The following is a 15,404-nucleotide window of genomic DNA, read 5'->3' as shown; positions in this document are numbered from 1 at the left end:
CCTCCATTTGTCTTTATGAGACAAACATAGATGCATGTGAACAACAACTAAGTCTTTGATTGGATTGGTTAAGCTGCCTTTTTGCCACGGAAGATTTTTTAAACGGGCACGCGTGTATTTAAATACAGCCTCGAAACAAAATCTGTAGATCCACAATATAAAATTTCCTATAGAGTGACGAGGGGGGAAGGAATATCACAATCACTAGGGATTTATGGTGGAATTCTTAGTTTGCTCGTTGAAATCTTAATATTAGTGATGAGGAAGTAGATCATGTACTGTAATCTGCTGTGCAGTGATAAAAAAAAAAAAAAAAAAAAAGTAAATATAAGCACAATCATATATGAACAGTACTTCATTTGTTGTTTTCTTACTTTAGCATGAACCTTTGGAGACTTTAGAAGAACTCAAATGTTTTTTCCTGGTAGGAAAAACATTCTCTACCCCTATTTTTGGTGAACTTGAACCGCAGCAGACCGAACACCCAAAGATTTCTGATAAATAAATCTGAACCACTAAGATTGAGCCAAGTACCAACCAGTACATTTTTTTATTTAAGTTGTCATTTGAATGTGAATTGAAAAGTGATACATAGACTGGTAGTCACAAAAAAAGCAATGGAACAACAAACCCCCAACTATATCTCTTGTTAAAGTTCCTGTTGGACTGACCCAGTTGCGACTCTTTGCACGGCCTTCCTCAGTCCACTTCTCTTGTGATGAATAGGAGGATTGTTCTTAAAGCGCTCGGCATAACAGTTTTAAATCGGGTTGTTTTCACATGCTTACGAAAACAGGAGTCACGGCAAAGCTGTTGACCTCAAGCGTGTCCGTGTTGTCCTTTTTTTTAATTTAAAGGTGTCACACAGCATTTTTTCACCCCCCACCCACAATTTCAACCAGTTGCCAGGTGTCTTAATAACATCTCCCGAACTGGCAAAAGTTGTTAATAAAAGGCCTGCCTTTAAATAAAAAGTACACTCTGTCTACAAGTGTCAAATTTCCATGATGTGCCCGCTTTAAAATTCTCCTAAAACGATAACGCCCTCATTGCACGCAGAAGTGGAGCTAAAAGCAAATAACCTGCTGGATCATATGAGGAAGTGTTTATGTGAAACTTAAAAAAAAAAAAAAAAATTCTGTAAAGCCATACAGTTCTGCGTACCCTCAAACGCTTCTGGCATTGTGCTGCAAAAAAAAAAAAAAAAAGGCACGTTGAGTTTCTTGCTTCTAACAAGCGACAAAAGAAATTGAATGGAAGTGGGAAAAACACAAGTTAGCAGTCACAGACGGCCGGCCAGAGACAAAGAGTGAGTGTCCACCTTTATTCAATTACTTGTGGCTTTGCGCAAACATCATGTGGATCCTATTGAAGAGGCTGGCAGAACCGGTCTAAACAAGCAGACAGCCAACAATCAGTTAGCAAGCAGAACCAGAAGGGGGCTTCGAATGCTTCATACCATTCTCGCTGCTGAACGGAGCAGGTTGAAAAGGTCTCCATTAAAGCAATTATCGGGCAACTTTTGAGCATATTCACTACCTTGCCATCAAGGTCAGACTTTACAATTGTAAAAATGTGCAATATTTACAACTGCTAATCCTAAATCCTGATTAGCGGACGTCTTTCAGACCTGGTGCATCCCGTCTTCTCGTCAAAGCCGCCAAAGGCCCATTTGTCGGATAGATGTCACATAAACGGATTATTTATGTTAAAAATCGTTGCGTGCGTCGTCCTCTTAATGGTACCAAACAAAATAAAAGTGATTTTTTTGTATTTTATTTTGTCTCTACAGCACAGAATTTAAAATGTCATGTTGATTCACACTTTCTTTTTATTAAATGCTATTGAAATCAAATACCGGTACATACTCGTCCCAATCACTAATCATGGGTGCTGAAATTGCTGACAGGAGTTGTAAAGGTTGAGTTTATTGTGTACCAACAGGTGTGGACCCCCAGCTAATCGACTTGTGTGCGTAACCTTGACATGGCTATCGGGTTCCCGTGTAAATAACCTGCCTGCTTGTTGCACATTTGGCACACTAGGATCATCACAACAGCATATTTGTTGTTGTGAAAATATCATATTATATATGCATCTTTTTTTGTTTTTGTTTTCCATAATACACATTGGACAGCCAAGCCTGAATTTTGAGTTGCCTGTCCATATTGTAGTACCACGTTGTGCCTCAACATAGTGGGCAGCACTGAGCTAAACAGAGATGTAGTATCATTAAGAGCGAGAAGAAGAGGCTGAGAATGTTGCCACTTCATGTGTCAAGGAGCAGTTGTCTTAAGGTTTAGAATTACCGCAATGTTGATGGTCACTTCTGTTAGCCTGTCTGCGGCATTTGTTAGCATAAAGATTTTGGTGAGAATGTTGTTGTTACACTGTGGTAGTGCTTGATTGGTTCAACATGCTTATTTCTTTTAGCCCATCTGTGGATTTTCACATTATATGATAGCATTATGCTAGCAGACTTTTGTGGTTTAAAAGTCTTTTGAGTTACGCGTATCAGTTTTGCAGTAAACTTCAACAGGAATCGGAATGCTAAAACTAACTTTTTTTTCTTAATATGGCCCATCTATGAACAGTGATGGATTTTCAAACAAGGATTGAATGTGCGTTTTCCATGCGAAGCAATTGTTAAATGAACACGACGCTTGATTGGCTTTGTTGGTGCTTTGTTGGTGCGAAGTCTGCAAAGCATCCCAGCCTGAAGTGACTTTGATAACGCGCAGACTAAACAGCCTGCAAGGTGCACTTTGGCCCACTTACACAAGATGGTGCACCAGATTGATTTAAAAAAAAAAAAAAAAAACTCCTGCTCCCTGCTGAGGGTATGAAATTTAACATATTCTGCATTTTTGTCACAATTCCCAGGGTACTTCTAACATAACTGTGTGCTTTCATTAAAAAGAACGACTTCACTGAGCAATTGAGTATGCGCTGCTGATGACCAGCTAACATTTCCGCTAATGCTAACGTGCGCATCCGACAAAATTCAATGCAGCTCTGCTTACCTTTTGGCTTTCGCATGATACCAAGGCACCAGTTGGGGGTGGGATTGTTTCTGCATTATAACGTTACAGAAAATGCAATGTAGCCCTGCCGTCACTTGAAAGGGGCACTGGATATTCGCCCAGCCTGGCTAATCATGTCATAGGCAAGGAAACGCAGTGTGGGAGGTCGTTACTAAGTACATCCGCCCCACTCGGGTGGGCATCAACTGACCCGACCCTTTATGAAAAAAAAAAAACAAGTGAACGTTCCATAGTAAGTCCCGTTTAAAGTGTCGCAAAGCTTCACTGGAGTCCAAGAGCTTTGTCCATAAAATGTGCAAACTTTTGCGGCTGACCTGGCACAAACGGCTGAAGGACAGAAAGGTCCATGCTCCTCAAGGTTTCTGTCAGCGTGCTGCAAAAGGAGAACAAAAAAAAGAAAAAGACTCTCACTAAACTTCATCATCTTGCACGTTTTGTACAATCTAGTCCAGGTGTTCTCAAACTGGAAAAAAAATGATTTCATCCGGATTTATTTGATATTATTATGTTGTACGGTGACCTTGAGTGTCTCGAAAGACGCCTATAAATTAAATGATTATAATTGTAGCATCCTGTTCCAGATTAAGTCATAATAAAACAGTATGTGAGTAAAGATTTGTCAAAATACGACTTTCTTCTCTTGTTAAAGTTGAACTTTAAAATCATAATATTCAGTCTATGTTTGAAAAGATACAACTTTATTCTGGTAAGATTACAATTTCTTTAAGCCTCTTTTTCTTTTGGGTGGTTTGGGTTTCTGAAAATTTGGAATACAAGTCACACTATTTTTAAAGACACTTTAAAGACAAAAGTTAAATAGTAAATAAAAGGCTCAACTATTTATGCTTCAAGATGGCGGCACATCCCACCAGCCCGAAAGGTATCATTCTTTCGGGATGCAAAATGACCATCGTTAAGGAGCTGCCAGTCAACGAGTCGTTGGGTGGAAACTCATCATTAATATTTCATTCAGTTATAAAAAATGTTGCAGTCAAGGGGGACTATGTTGTTGTTTTTTAACGGAAAAAAGGCAAAACGTCTTCTGTTGCGATCGGTTCAATGCTCCGGATGAAAGAGAATATTCACAAGCAGGTAAAAATGTTAAATGTGAAACTTATATTAAAATGTGAACTTTATCACATTAAAACGTGAAAATGTGAAATTGAACTTTTTTTTCCCCCTTAGCACTTTTAGCTTCACATATGCTAACATAGAGCATATTGTTTGACAACGGTTTGCTGAGCTCAGTTTGGAAATCCCTGATTTACGTTTACACATTAAGTTAAATTCGCAGCAGAGCTTGTCCGTGGAATTTCTTTTTCCTGGAGCGCAAAAAAAGTTTGAGAAGGCCTGGCCAGGTCTCCATTACATACGGGCAAGTGCAGTAGAGCAAGTGCAAGTCCACGTGCAGCTGTCTGGCCAGTTCCAGCTGGTGGTTGTCCATCAGCTTGTCATTGACCACCACCAGCAGTGCTTTGCCGGCGCCGAGCGCCTCCAAGCAGCTTCCGGCCCCTGACAGAAACAAGATCCACATTCCTCAGCGTGTCCACCAGCCAAGCGGCAAATTCCGCTTTTCACTTCACATGTCTTGTCAACAGGTTGATTGTGTAAAAAAAGAAAAGAAAAAGACAACATACAGGAGTAAACGTGGACAGGGAGATGTTTGTAAAGTTGGAAATGGAGCTTGAGGGGGAGGAGTAAGCACTGAAAAAAGTTTTCAAACTTAGTACATTTCCATTGAAATCAATGTAAGTCAGCTCTTGACTTTTTCCCCACCATTAATATGTCACAATATGTCATCTTTTTTTTTTTTTTTTTTTAATATATATATTTGCTGCACATTTATAGTTGCACTTGCATTGACCTGGAATTGGCAACTCTGGGCATAGCAATTTTTCAGACCTATTCGGACAGAAAATGAGCATCAACGTGCACTTGCCGGCATGGCTGATGATGAGGTCGGCCTGTTCCATGTCCTTGGCTATGGAGGCCTTGAAGCGAAAAAGCTCCATGGTGATGTGCGGAAAGTTCTGCGGATCCGGAAGAAATAATCCTCTACCCACTTGGAGAACCAAACGCTCGTAGCCACGACACTTTAAAGCCTGGTGGTAGAAAAATGACCACTGGTTTATTCACTTGGATTACCGCAACCCAAGTATCATTGCAACATTCACAAATTCGTCAATCACGTCTAATATAAAACGACAGCTTTGGCGTCATGTTATTATAACAGCTTCCAACACAACATATACTCATTACACATCCGAAAAGAAAAAGGCCTGACGGGATCAAGCCAAGGCTTCTGAACGGAGAGACTATTATTGATCTTTGGTACTAGAGCTGTAAACAGCAGCGATTTGGAGGAGCGTGAACTTGGTGGCATTAATGATGATGACACAACATATTCACGGTTGGTTAGCCACGTCTCCAACATTTCGAGTGCCCTATTCTAAAAAATTACGATAAAAAAAATAAGGGGGGGGGGGTAGTCAATAATTCTTAACATAACGGGACAAAAAAACGAAAACAACCGCTTTTAAAAAAATTTGCATAATAATTTAGCAGTTTTTTCCCCTCATGCAGGACCACAGGCAACATACGTCATCAATAAATGACCATTAGTCTACAGACGCCAACTTGAAATCACCTTAATAGCCTCGGCGGACGTGACTTCCTCAATGAGGTCGTCAAAACTTGTCGTGCCCACGGTAACAAATACAGTCTTCATCGCTGCTCACACGGATCTGGTCATATCAACACCTTTTTTCAGCCTTTCTTGTCTGCAGGAGTTATGAAGAATCTCACTACAAACGTCGGATAACCACTTCCGTATTTGCCGCATGACGTCACACCATTCAATACAAAACAACGTGCTGCCCCAAATGGTTGGAGGCTAAACTGCAACATTTTTAAAATGAAGCAGTGAGTCTTTTTAGATGGTTGCATGTTGCTAATTAGCATAGAAAACAGGTTGAGCATTTTATTCGATTAACTTGATAGCCAGCAAAAGATCTGTGTGGTACTGTGCATTATTTGACAATTCAGTGCACTAGTAAAAAGGACTAGGGTGACCTAGAATAAATACTACTACCATTTTTTCCACTAGGCCTAACTAGGAGATCTGCCTAGCAAAGATGCAAATTAAATGTTCACTCATTCGCTATCCTTCATATCCAAATCAAAGTCCTGGCATGTAATAGTATTCTGTTCTCACGAGTGATACAATTTAGCACACTAGAAGAACAATTAGTAGAACAGCTCTTTTAATAGTTTTTTGTTTTTTTTGCTTAGGCCTACAAATACATAAACCTCACTGGTAAACTAGCGACCGCTTGAGTAATACTAGGCCCAACTAGTAGGATGTGGCACACACACTAGTAACCTTCTTCAAGGATGTTTAATAGATGGTTTGAACGGCTTATTGTAATTTGAAATGCATGAAATTCAGCTTAAGGTCCATGCACTAGTTAGTAGCCACGTTGTCCTTATGAGCAGAGTGCCTGACATGTTTAGTAAGTCGGTTTAAGTTTTAATTGGATAGTTAAGTCTACTAATAGTAGGCCAAAAGTGCTACGTTGGTAAAGAACATAACTACACAAGACATTGCCACTCTACTAGTTTGCTGAGTTGCGTTGCTGCTAGTGTGAACTTGGACAAACACCCTGGGAAGGAAGTCCCGAGCCAAGATTCAAACCCAGAACCTCAAATGCAAGGCTTGTGCTAACCCCTAGGCAAATATTGTGACTGTATGTTCATGTTATTGTTTATGGATGATTTTTTTTTCCCCAACCAAATGCGGATTCGTGTTAGTGGAAAAAGAAACAAGACACCAGGATGCACCAGAAATGAGTTTAAGGCTCTGTTAAATTCTCATCTTAATATAAAAACAAAAACAAACAATATACATTTGTAGCCTGATGTCACCAAAGCAGAAAACTAGCATCAAATTAAATGTTTAAAACTGGCTACTCACATCGTTAGTTTTTAATAAATATGATACTATTAAAAAACAAGAAAAGAAACAGAAAGCAATGTCAGATCGGCTTAACACGTTAACACGTTGCAGCTGCAGTTATTGAACAACAACAAACGGCCAAGTTGAAATTTGGAAAAGACAAAATGTGCATGTGGACGTCGTGCACGCTTGATTTGGTCCTTCCGCAATCCTAGACGGGCGTCCACGTGAGGCGTGCGTGCGCTTGTGCATGACCGCGTTAAACATGTTTCATTTTCAACAGGTGCATTTCAAGATGGCCTTTAACTGAAAAAAACAGAAAACAAAACAAAAACGGGAGTTGGTTCAATAGTCAAACATCCCGTCAACTTTTCCTGAAACGAAAAAAATAAAATGAGCCGTATACTGAAAGCGCAACTTAAGTGTGCATGCTTAAAAATCAACATGTAAAACGTTTCCAAAAGATGAAATACTTCAAACTAAAAAAACTAAATATAGTGAATTATGGAAAGCTGTTTCGTGTTTGTTGTTGTTTTTTGACCCGCCTTCCATATATCCAGCTTAAGGTCCTTGTATGTACAAGTTAGTAGTGACTTAAAACTACTAATCCCATTTTGGTGTTACTAGTATGATCCAGGAAGCTACTTGTCGCATTCCTACTAGTTGGACTTAAGTAGTGCTACAAGTGCAGCATAGAAACATTTTCATTGAAGGGCAAAGGTGGCAAAAGTTGTCAACTAGTGCACTGAATTGTCTTACTAGCGCTGAAAAATGGCCTACTAGTACACGTACCTTAAGCTGGATGTCAAGGACGCGTAACAAATGCCCATGCAGCTTCCCATGGTGACGTAATACAAGTCTTAATAATAATAATAATAAGAAGAAGAAAAATAGCATAGAACGGTGATTAGAGCAGCTTGAAAAAGGAGCTGCGACCTCACAAACACTCTTCTTGTTTATTACACTTGGGGGAGATTTCTCACTAAAAGGAAGGAGGGGGGAGGAAATTCAAGAGTAGTTGACTCCATGTCAAGTCTCTCTGTGTCCCTTTCAAGGCTTTTCAAGTGGCGGCGCAAAGCAAACGTCCCCCTGACAGATATCAAAAATAGGAGCCACATCTTGGCTGGCTGGCGTGCGCGTTCGTGCGCTAAGACGCTGGGGAGCCTTCAAAGTTAGCAGGGCGGCCATGTTGTGGGGAGGTCCGCAAGTCGGGGTGACGCCCCCTCACGCCCTCCCTCTTGGCCCCGCGGATCCAGGCAAACACTGCATCTGGAAAGAAACGCAACAGCACCGTACTTTGAACGGCTGCTTGCAAAATACGCCATTTTGCAAGAACATCTAAGAAATCATCTTAGCCCCTCGCTGAGGCTGTCAAATAATCGAAATTCAATTACAATTTCAATTATTACACTGCACAATAGTAAATAAATACATAATACTACATTTTGAGTTGTTTAAATTTACAGTTGCACTTTTTGTTTTTAAATTTTTCAAGTCATCGCATGAGGGCCGTCCCGACTAGCCGATGACCTGAATACGCCGGCGCGCACAACACACCGTTGACGTCTGCGGCAATGAAAATGGCTACCGGTCGTCTGCGGGCGCGCGAACATCCGTTTACCTGTCGTTCACTGTACCACGCAGGCGGTGCAGCACTGCTCCTGCTTCTCGGGCAGCGTGGAATAGTTCATCTGGCGCACGATCTCGGCAAACAGCTCGTCCACCATGGTCTTGCTCTTGGCCGAGGTCTCGATGAAGGGGCAGCCCCACTCCTGGGCCAGAGCGCGGCCGTCCGAGCCCGCCACCTCGCGCTCCGACTCCAGGTCCACCTTGTTGCCCACCAGGATCAGCGGCACCTTCTCAAAGCGCTTGACTCGCACAATTTGGTCTCGCATGGGTCGGATGTCCTCAAAGTGGAGGAAGAGGAGGACATTAAAATCGGATTGGGGACGTATTGGACAATACAAATGACTGAGCTGATCTTGATTGGAGTGCGGATGCAGCACAGTGGAGGAAGCAGTAGCAGAGAAGGTCCCCTACCCAGCTCCAGTATGTCATCATCGCCACAGCAAAGAGAATATTTGCCTGTGACAATAGTTGCATGTGCTGCTGCTCCATTAGTGTTCAAGTTATTTGATTCTTTTAACACCAATGCTAATTTATGTTAGCCTGTCTGTGACACTTTTGCCTTATGTTAGCATTAAGCTAGCAGACTTTCATTAAATGGTTTGCTTGAACATTTTGGTGTTTCGCTGGGGGTTGGGAAAAAACATGACTATGAAGAGCATAATTACCACAATAGATGTTCAAGTATAATTGGCATGAAATAAGCTGCTTTAAAAAACTAAAACCTGACAAATTAGCAGGGTATAATGGGTAAAACAACAACAACAACAACCCAAAAATAAGCGTGTGTACATTTTACAGGAACTACTAATTTACTAATTCTAATACAGAATGATTGAATAAAAAAACCTGTAACACGTTTTTTAATCTTGATCAAGTCCATTTCTACATATTCAGATGGTGTCTCTGTCCATTTCGCGATTTTTAACATATCACGAATGGGCCTTGAACGTATCCCCAGCGAAAAACGGGGGTTCCCTGTATCTGACTTCAAGTTAAGAGTAACGAGTGTGCAAAATAGTTTTTGTTTTTTATCGTACCTGGAAAGACTGCTGGTTAACCAGGCTGTAGACCAGGATGAAGCCCTGGCCGTTCTTGATGTACAAGTCCCGCATGGAGGCGAACTGCTCGGTACCCGCCGTGTCCAGGATCTCCAGCACGGACGGCGACGAGTCCACCTCGATCTCTTTCCGGTAAAAGTCCTCGATGGTGGGGTCGTACTTCTCGATGAAGGTGCCGGTGACGAACTGGACGGTCAGCGCCGACTTGCCGACGCCGCCGCTGCCCAGCACGACCACTTTGTACTCCTTCATTGATGGTGGACTGGACGGACGCGAAGCTAACGTGGAGTGGCTAACGGATTAGCTTCGCGGCGCCCCCAAACATTTAGGGGCCTTTTTCCCCTTCCTTTTCTTGTCTTTTCTCCGAAGCCAGGCCGAGACAACGATATCAAACGTCGTCTACTTGCGGATAGAACAGAGTCGACGGGTCATAACTGCCACCAGTCCAGGCTGAAAAAAAGTCGGCAGGGTGAAAAAGTTGCTATCCGCTCCACTCCGCCTGTTAGCTAGCTCGACGGTGGCTAAATCTTCGCGGTCCCATGCCCGAGCTCGTCAAGGGTCCGACCCGGTTACCAAGAGCCACTGTCGAGGAACGTGTCGTCGAGTGACGCACGCCGCGTACCGCATTCTATTTAGCCGTGACCATTCGGACACAAACCGGCGCGTCCGTCCGTCCGTCCGTTCGTTCGGCGGCCGGGGCCTGCTTCTGCTTCCGGGGCTGCCTGCCTTCCACCTCCGTCCGTGCGTGCGACCGAGCCGCTCCTAGTAGCGGGAAGCTAATGCGGCGGCTCCGGGAGGAAGTCGACTACACGCCGGTTACGATTGACTGTATTGCGAAAAGCCAGTCGTTCGTTTATCCATTTTGTGTAGGGCTCATCCTCACTAGGTCGGTCGGTCGGTCGGCGGGCGGGCGAGCTGCAGCCTATCCCGGCTGACTGACTGTGACCGGGACGGAGGCGGGGTACACCCTGGAGTGGTCGCCAGCCAATCAGGGCGCAGCAATCATTTGCACGGAACAACGACATATTTTAGTGCAGGGGTCGCCAAAAAAGAAAAAGGGCAGAGGTCACCAACCTCTTTCAAACCGAGGGCCACTTTTTGGGCACTCAAAGGGCTACCACTTTGATGCACACTTTTTTTTGGGACGAACCAATTTAATTGGCCGATATTCCAGAATTTTATTTGACCAATTATCAGAATACACACAGACTAACTTAAAAAAGCAAAAACATATCAGTTGGGCCCTACTTGTTATGTGTTGTTATCATTAGCAATGATATGAATTTATATGATCTGATAATTATTGGGAAACTGATGAATATCAATATGTTGACAATGTTCACATTGTCAAATGATCACTACAAACATTCCTGGGAAATCACAATTGTCTCATTACTGGTGCGCACTTTTTAAAACAGGCCCGCAGGCTACTCATGTGGTCCTTGGTGGCTACCTGGTGCCCCCTAATTCAGTGCAAAAGGATCTGCAAGGGTCACCAACCAGTTTGTTGGCAAAGTTTTTCACACAATAACTACACACAAACTGTTTAAGACAGTGTGGAAGAACTTTATTACAAAGCACCAAATTATCAAAGGAACACTTTGTGTAACAAGATGGATACGGATGCAATACTTAAAAAGTAAACTGAAACAAAGTATAAAAAAAGCAAACCAAGAAAAACTAACAAACATGATCTAAAAACTAATTAAAACTGAATGAAAAAGCAAAAGTTAAAACAAACAAACTTTTAAACTTTTTTTTGCCATAAGCAAGAAGAGAACACCACAGTCAGATCACAATGTTTTTATTAAAGGTCCAACAGAAAAGACAGAATAATAGGCACGGCACCTTCCTCATAAAAACAATCCTAATTATGTACACGATTGGTAAGTAGCGCGGCACGGGAAAAGCACAAGAAGAAGAAAAGAAGGCAAACAATAAACGAGTTTTACCTTATGTGGCTTATTCTCAAACTGTCCAGTTGGACTTTTTGTTTGGACAGAAACCAGAATCGCATTTGTGTCCTAAAGGCGCACAACGTTGTGACTGTCTGACTCACAATGTTTTGTTGTGCACACTGCAGTTGAGTAGCACAACTAAATGTTACCAGTGAGGCCAAACTGGGCACTAGTTGACATCTGTGAAGCACAAGAAGTTGAACAATTCTAGGATTTTAGAAGGTCAGCAGGGTGGTCTTCAGGATTTGTTTCTCTCCCGGGGCTAAAGTGGGGCTTGACCGATATTTATATTTTCAAGAAGATCAAGTAAAATGCTGGAAGGGCACAGATTTGTGACGGGGCTACGTTGTCTCACTGGCGAGGAGTAGGACAAGTAGCTTCCTAGCAGGATAAGAAGAATAGGGACTAAATGCGCAACTGGATTTCCCTCCCCTCCCCCGTCGTGCGCACCAGTGCAAGTTGGAGGGCTGCGAAACAAATCATCAGGATGACTCAGTCGAGCTGGGAGCAGCGCTATGGCAACAAGACCAGCAAAAAGCAAGAGCGCACGTCCAAACCTGCCGCGCACAAACGCTACCACAAAAACAAATGCCTGTCGTGGGAAACTAATGTGAAATCAGGAAGTCGACGTTTTCTATACGACATACGAGTGGTAATGTCCCCCCCGGGCAAGGAGGACCGTGGAGGCCTCCCACCCAAAATAAGCAAACAGCGGCGTTGTCCTTGATATGGACCATTTTCAAGCGTCTTTCAGTGCTACCCACCGGCCAGCAACAGCTAGTAATGGGGCCCTCATGCGGGGGATTCCCGACACATTGTCGTTGCAGTTGTCGGAAGCCGTGCGGTTATTTTGGCCTCAGCAGAGGTGGCAAATCCGGGTCCAGAAAGTAAAAGCCCTGCCACAGTTTGGCTTTAGCCCCTGGCGCTAGCTAACTAGCTAAGCTAAGCTAAGCTAGCTAGCAAGCACCTGGGGCTTATATATCTACTTCATTTCAGAAAGAAAAGGACATGGAGCTCAGTTAACGTCATCGTAATTCATATTTTTCATTGGATTGTTTTGTATTTATGTCCCTGTAATGATGACTTTGCTACTGCGCTAGCATAGCTTAGTGACGGGCTACAACGCCTTCTGACTTACATTTTTAGTCAGTGAGACACTAGAGAAGGACAGAAGTTGAGTCTTTCAGTTCCTCGTGATTATTTGACATCAATGTAGGACCGTACTCAAATAAAATGGCCTCTTTAAACAAAAATGACAAAAACACAAAAGAAAAAGACATGAAGCAGTAGCTTACTGTAGTCAAATAATAGACATCATTCACAATCCAGTGGTTGGACATTCTGCAACTCTTGTCTAGATTTATTCAAAATATACGTTTTTTTTGGGGGTGCATTTAGACAAAGTTCTATAATATGTACATAAGTGCAAACAAGGTGAAGGTCACACATTTGGAGAGAATGGACATCAGCCAGTAAAACCGGAAAGCCGGGGGGGGGGGGGGGGCAGAAAGAAAGAAATAAGGAGACTTGTGGGCTGCCTGTCAAAGAAATAGTTTTTTTTTTTAACCAAAACAACAGAAATAATTCAGTCCAAAAGCCGCTTTACCTCCCTGATAGGTGGACCAATACACGCCATCACTTGGAATTTGAATTTCTAACACAGATTTTCATTCAAAATTAGAATTTAGAATTTTTGATACTTCATTTGGAACTTATCGCTACATTTTTTTTAAACTAAATCTTTGACACATAATTCTTTTACCATCAAAAAATTCTGAATTTTTTTGTTGTTGAAAAAATTTGTGTAAAAGTTGATTTTTTTCCACTAAATTCAGAATTCCTGACACTCATTAGGAAGTTCGAAAACTAATTTTACACACGAGATTTTGTGATGCTAAAAAAAAAAAATCAGTGTGAGAAATCCAAATTCCAATTCGGATGGCACAGCTTTGCTTCCATAGTTTTGAATTCAAACATAGCATGTACAGTACAGGAATTCCCAAAATAAAACAACACGATGGACTCAATAAACATCACTTGATCTCCTCAGAGGACACCTTTGGATAGCGTATAAATATTATTATTATTATTTCAATAATAAAATCATTTCAACATTCCCTTTTTGTTTGAGTAAGTTATTATTCATTCGTCTCACTCAGTTCATAAGTTGGATATTAGAAAGGTAGCCATGTTGTCAGCAACGGAACCGTCATTGTGTACAACTTTCAACTATTTGATATCATACACGTTTCTTGTTGCTATAAATCATTTCAAGATGATGCGGTTACATTTGACACGGTACGAGTATTCGGACCACACTGAAAAACAGATTGAGATGTAGAATTATGTTTTTATCACAAAAAAAAGTTGTTTTTGGATAAAAGCTGTAATATCTATGAAATAAACTTGTCTAAATTTTTTAGGAAAGATTTTGCATTTTAGAGAAGAAAATGAAAACATTATGAGAATGAAGCCATCATTGAGACTTTTGAGGGGAAAAAAAATGGGACTTTGTTTATTCTCCAGATTAAGAAGTCACGTTTGTGCCTGGCGTATTTTCTATCTTTTCAGTGCAGCACGAAGACTCACAACACGTCATCGAAACCATTTCCTGATGACGAAGGAATCCTCGTTGTCTTTTAGCGGGCCACTATTTCCATCTGAGCGTTGGACACGTTCACAAAAGCGCCACAGCCAAGCAAAAAACACACTTCACACAATTCCTCGTCTCCGACACACCAAATAAGGCGGCAAAAGTGCCGCAGACACTTCAACAATTTCATCTCAAAGTGTGCGGCCAGTGAAGGAATTTGAAAAGAGGCACGTCAGAATTTGGCGCAAAATGTCCGCCAAGCCGAAAACGATTCCCTCGTCAACTTTCGTCGACTTTGGGACAAGCACAAAACAATCGGACCGCTTTCAAGTTTCAAGAGCCATCAAAGGGGATTTGATCAACATTGGAGCTTCCGGACACAACATGGAAATGGAAATAAAAATACACATTCCAACGATGCAGCTCCTTGCATATAAGAGTAGCCCACTTTGGCCCGATTGAAAAGTTTGCATTCATTCTGACGTCAGCATCATAAAGTCACTTTTTGTGTATTGAGACCAAAACGAAGCTTCGTTTTGTTTTCTATCCACAATCGAGAAACAATCGTCGTTGCACACCAAAAAAACGTCACCCGTCTTCTGACGATTCGAGTCCACTTTTGCGTATATATTAGGATATGTTTGTAGAGAGACATATAACGAAACACTTCCGTTTTTTTTTTACTGTACAGTAGACACTTGAAATGAACCTGGTTCCCATAGCAATCACGGAAATTGAGCGGATCCGATCAAAGTGGTCCAGGCAAAGTTCCAAGTCACATTTCAACATTCGTATCCTCCGAAAAGTTTCACAATCATTTGCGCGCCTGCCTTCAATTTGACGACTACACGACTTACAATTTCCATAAGGACAATTGCGATCCAATGATATGATTGCATTATTTTTGCGATGATTTTTATACAGCACAGGTTTCACTCTCATATGAAACATTTTTATTTTTTTTTTTAAATTTGTGATTCATTTTATTATATGATGGATTTTCATCATTCAAATGTGTTTTGGTCTTTTTCTTCTTCTTTAACAAAAAAAATATGACAGTCAGGGCAGAGGTCCCCAACCCTGGTCCTCAGGGACCGCTAGCCAGCCTGTTTTCCACGCCTCCCACAGCCAACACAGGTGGAGATCGTTCAGGCTGGATAGCGGTCC

The 15,404-nt window shown here is 41.8% G+C and overlaps 2 protein-coding genes across 2 annotated transcripts; both read right to left on the bottom strand.

Moving 5' to 3' along the window:
• Window positions 1–521: 521 nt before the first annotated feature.
• On the bottom strand, window positions 522–5,935 carry LOC144055985 (UDP-N-acetylglucosamine transferase subunit ALG13). The gene is made up of 5 exons (XM_077572293.1): window positions 5,692–5,935; window positions 4,984–5,146; window positions 4,418–4,556; window positions 3,264–3,417; window positions 522–3,188 (listed from the first exon to the last, which is right to left on the bottom strand). Exons 1-4 carry the CDS (start codon window positions 5,770–5,772, stop codon window positions 3,306–3,308), a joined length of 495 nt encoding a protein of 164 aa, XP_077428419.1. The 5' UTR covers window positions 5,773–5,935; the 3' UTR covers window positions 522–3,188; window positions 3,264–3,305.
• Window positions 5,936–6,879: 944 nt separating this feature from the next.
• Window positions 6,880–10,642, bottom strand: rap2c (RAP2C, member of RAS oncogene family). Its single transcript, XM_077572292.1, has 3 exons — window positions 9,666–10,642; window positions 8,621–8,906; window positions 6,880–8,268 (listed from the first exon to the last, which is right to left on the bottom strand). The coding sequence occupies exons 1-2, from the start codon at window positions 9,936–9,938 to the stop codon at window positions 8,628–8,630; spliced, it is 552 nt and encodes a 183-aa protein (XP_077428418.1). The 5' UTR covers window positions 9,939–10,642; the 3' UTR covers window positions 6,880–8,268; window positions 8,621–8,627.
• Between the last annotated feature and the right edge of the window lie 4,762 nt (window positions 10,643–15,404).

Source organism: Vanacampus margaritifer, chromosome 8 (assembly GCF_051991255.1).
Source record: "Vanacampus margaritifer isolate UIUO_Vmar chromosome 8, RoL_Vmar_1.0, whole genome shotgun sequence".
Lineage (NCBI taxonomy): Eukaryota > Metazoa > Chordata > Actinopteri > Syngnathiformes > Syngnathidae > Vanacampus > Vanacampus margaritifer.
Note: the sequence above shows the minus strand (reverse complement) of the source record. Positions and strands in the feature narration are given on the sequence as shown.